The sequence below is a fragment of the Entelurus aequoreus genome, linkage group LG08, assembly GCF_033978785.1.
Source record: "Entelurus aequoreus isolate RoL-2023_Sb linkage group LG08, RoL_Eaeq_v1.1, whole genome shotgun sequence".
NCBI lineage: Eukaryota > Metazoa > Chordata > Actinopteri > Syngnathiformes > Syngnathidae > Entelurus > Entelurus aequoreus.
The window spans coordinates 79,083,735-79,087,355 of record NC_084738.1 but is presented as its reverse complement, the minus strand read 5'-3'; the positions used below and the strand labels follow the sequence as shown (position 1 = coordinate 79,087,355).

At 38.8% G+C, this 3,621-nt stretch overlaps 1 protein-coding gene across 1 annotated transcript in view; it reads right to left on the bottom strand.

Annotated features, from left to right (window-relative positions):
- The window catches only part of LOC133655246 (microtubule-associated serine/threonine-protein kinase 4-like), a 200,431-nt gene extending 197,566 nt beyond the window's left edge, over nt 1-2,865 (bottom strand). Inside the window, exon 1 of the mRNA XM_062055224.1 lies at nt 2,502-2,865. Within this exon, the coding sequence (XP_061911208.1) occupies nt 2,502-2,624 (123 nt within the window). The 5' untranslated portion in view covers nt 2,625-2,865. The remainder of the gene's footprint in view (nt 1-2,501) is intronic.
- Nucleotides 2,866-3,621: the final 756 nt, after the last annotated feature.

The following is a 3,621-nucleotide window of genomic DNA, read 5'->3' as shown; positions in this document are numbered from 1 at the left end:
TTAGGATTAGCTCATAGTAGGGATGTTCGATAATGGCTTTTTGCCGATAACCGATATTCCGATATTGTCCAACTCTTAATTACCGATACCAACCAAAACCGATATATACAGTCGTGGAATTAACACATTATTATGCCTAATTTGGACAACCAGGTATAGTGAAGATAAGGTCCTTTTTTTTTAAAAATAAATAAATAAAATAAGATAAATAAATTAAAAACATTTTCTTGAATAAAAAAGAAAGTAAAACAATATAAAAACAGTTACATAGAAACTTGTAATTAATGAAAATGAGTCAAATAAACTGTTAAAGGTTAGCACTATTAGTGGAGCAGCAGCACGCACAATCATGTGTGCTTACGGACTGTATCCCTTGCAGACTGTATTGATATATATTGATATATAATGTAGGAACCAGAATATTAATAACAGAAACAAACAACCCTTTTGTGTGAATGAGTGTAAATGGGGGAGGGAGGTTTTTTGGGTTGGTGCACTAATTGTAAGTGTATCTTGTGTTTTTTATGTTGATTTAATAAAAATTAAAAATAATACATAAAAACTATACCGATAATTAAAAAAACGATACCAATAATTTCCGATATTACATTTTAAAGCATTTATCGGCCGATAATATGGGCAGGCCGATATTATCGGACATCTCTAGCTCATAGCATTACTTTTTTTTACACCAGACATCGATGTTAAAGGCCTACTGAAAGCCACTACTACCGACCACGCAGTCTGATAGTCTATATATCAATAATGAAATCTTAACATTGCAACACATGCCAATACGGCCGGGTTAACTTATAAAGTGACATTTTAAATTTCCCGGGAAACTTCCGGTTCAAAACGTCTATGATGACATATGCGCGTGACGTCAATGGTTGAAACGGAAGTATTGGTACCCCATTAAATCCAATACAAAAAGCTCTGTTTTCATCTCAAAATTCCTCAGTATTCTGGACATCTGTGTTGGTGAATCTTTTGCAATTTGTTTAATGAACAATGAAGACTGCAAAGAAGAAAGCTGTAGGTGGGATCGGTGTATTAGCGGCCGGCTGCAGCAACACAACCAGGAGGACTTTGACTTGGATAGCAGACGCGCTATCCGACGCTAGCCGCCGACCGCATTGATGATCGGGTGAAGTCCTTCGTCGCTCAGTCGATCGCTGGAACGCAGGTGAGCACGGGTGTTGATGAGCAGATGAGGGCTGGCTGGCGTAGGTGGATAGCTAATGTTTTTAGCATAGCTCTGTGAGGCCCCGTTGCTAAGTTAGCTTCAATGGCGTCGTTAGCAACAGCATTGTTAAGCTTCGCCAGGCTGGAAAGCATCAACCGTGTATTTACATGTCCATGGTTTAATAGTATTGTTGATCTTCCGTCTATCCTTCCAGTCAGGGGCGTATTTCTTTTGTTTCTATCTGCATTTAAGCACGATGCTATCACGTTAGCTCCGTAGCTAAAGTGCTTCGCCGATGTATTGTCGTGGAGATAAAAGTCACTGTGAATGTCCATTTGGCGTTCTCCACTCTCATTTTCAAGAGGATATAGTATCCGAGGTGGTTTCAAATACAAATCCGTGATCCACAATAGAAAAAGGAGAGTGTGGAATCCAATGAGCCAGCTTGTACCTAAGTTACGGTCAGAGCGAAAAACGATGCGTCCTGCACTGCACTCTAGTCCTTCACTCTCACGTTCCTCATCCACGAATCTTTCATCCTGGCTCAAATTAATGGGGTAATCGTCGCTTTCTCGGTCCGAATCGCTCTCGCTGCTGGTGTAAACAATGGGGAAATGTGAGGAGCCTTTCAACCTGTGACGTCACGCTACTTCCGGTACAGGCAAGGCTTTTTTTTTTATCAGCGACCAAAAGTTGCGAACTTTATCGTCGTCGTTCTCTACTACATCCTTTCAGCAAAAATTTGGCAATATCGCGAAATGATCAAGTATGACACATAGAATGGATCTGCTATCCCCGTTTAAATAAAAACATTTCATTTCAGTAGGCCTTTAATGCCATTTAAGTCCTTAATTTATGCAAAATTAATTTAATGACTTTTAAAAACCCTGTTTTTAATGTTTGTTTTTTGTAATTATATGCAGAAGTTGCTCGGAGAGTCGTCACGCCAGAAAAATGTGACTTTATAAAACCCCCGACCTTGTATTAGCTCATAGCATTACTTTTTTTTTACGCCAGACATCGAGTTTAATGCCATTTAAGGCCTTAATTTGTGCAAAATCAATTTAATGACTTTTAAAAACCCTGTTTATAATGTTTTTTTTAATTATATTTTTAAATGTGCCGAGGGACTTGAAAGAATTATCTGCGAGCCGAAAGTGGCCCCCGGGGCCGCACTTTTGACACTCCTGGCAGACGCGCTTCTAATTATTGAAAAATTCAACGTCGAGTTTTAAAGTGTTTTGATATCTAGGTGAGGTGATTAAAAACATGTTTCAAATACTTGTGTAACTTTTGGAAGTAGTTGTTGTTTTACCTTCTCGTCTTCGCAGTCGTCATCGTCTCCTTGGTCCGGAGTCTCCTTTCCGACCTCTTTATTCGCGTCCTCTTCCACTTCGGGAACTCTCCTGAAATCCGAGTCGTCCACCTCGGCCGTCATGTCTCGTCGCTCCCCTGCGGGCCGAGAGACGTCGCGGCTCCGCGGGCGTCCAGGCGAGGAGAAGCCCCCTCTCCCCCGGTGAAGGCGTCCTAGTTAGCCGCTAATTGACCTGCAGGCGACTGCGCACCTGCAGCACACCTGGCCGCATAGTCCTGCCCGCCCGACACCGGAAGTCCGTAAAGGCGGTTAAAAGAGTGTTTCCGCGACGTCCGGCAGAAGACGCTTGCCCGGCTCGGCGTGGCTGTTTAGTCCTTGGCGTCCATGCCGACACTGACGTCACTCAGCCAGAGCGCGGCGCCCGAAGGGAAACAAATATAAACCACGCCCACAGGAAGTGAGCGCTGACCAATCACGTTGAGCAACTTCAGCGCTCGTACCAAAACAATGTTTTTTTTTTTGTTTTTTTTTTGTTTTGTTTTTTAAATTTGCCAAAACAACAATGTAACTAATAGCAGCTACTGTTAAGACACGCGTTGCATAGGAACTATTTTTTTATTTTATAAACCTTTATTTATAAACTGCATCATTTACAAACAATCGAGAAATAATAATATTCAAAAACAGTACAAAAACAGTACAAATCAGCGCCAGGGGGTTGTAAACTCAATAAAGTCACTAAAATAGAATGCAATATATATATATATATATATATATATATATATATATATATATATATATATATATGTATATATATATATATATATATATATATATATATATATATATATATATATATATATATATATATATATATATATATATATATATATATATATATATATATATAAAAAACAAAGTGCAAAGCCATAGGCTCACACAAGTTCAGTAAATAATTTAAATTTGGAACACAGCATCATTGCTTTCATGAAACTGTTGTTTTTTATTGCAACAGGGACATTATTCAGTGATGCACCGGAAATGGAGACGAGCTTTTTTTTTTTTTTTTTTTTTTTTTTAAATTTTGTAAACCTTTATTTATAATTTGCAACATTTACAA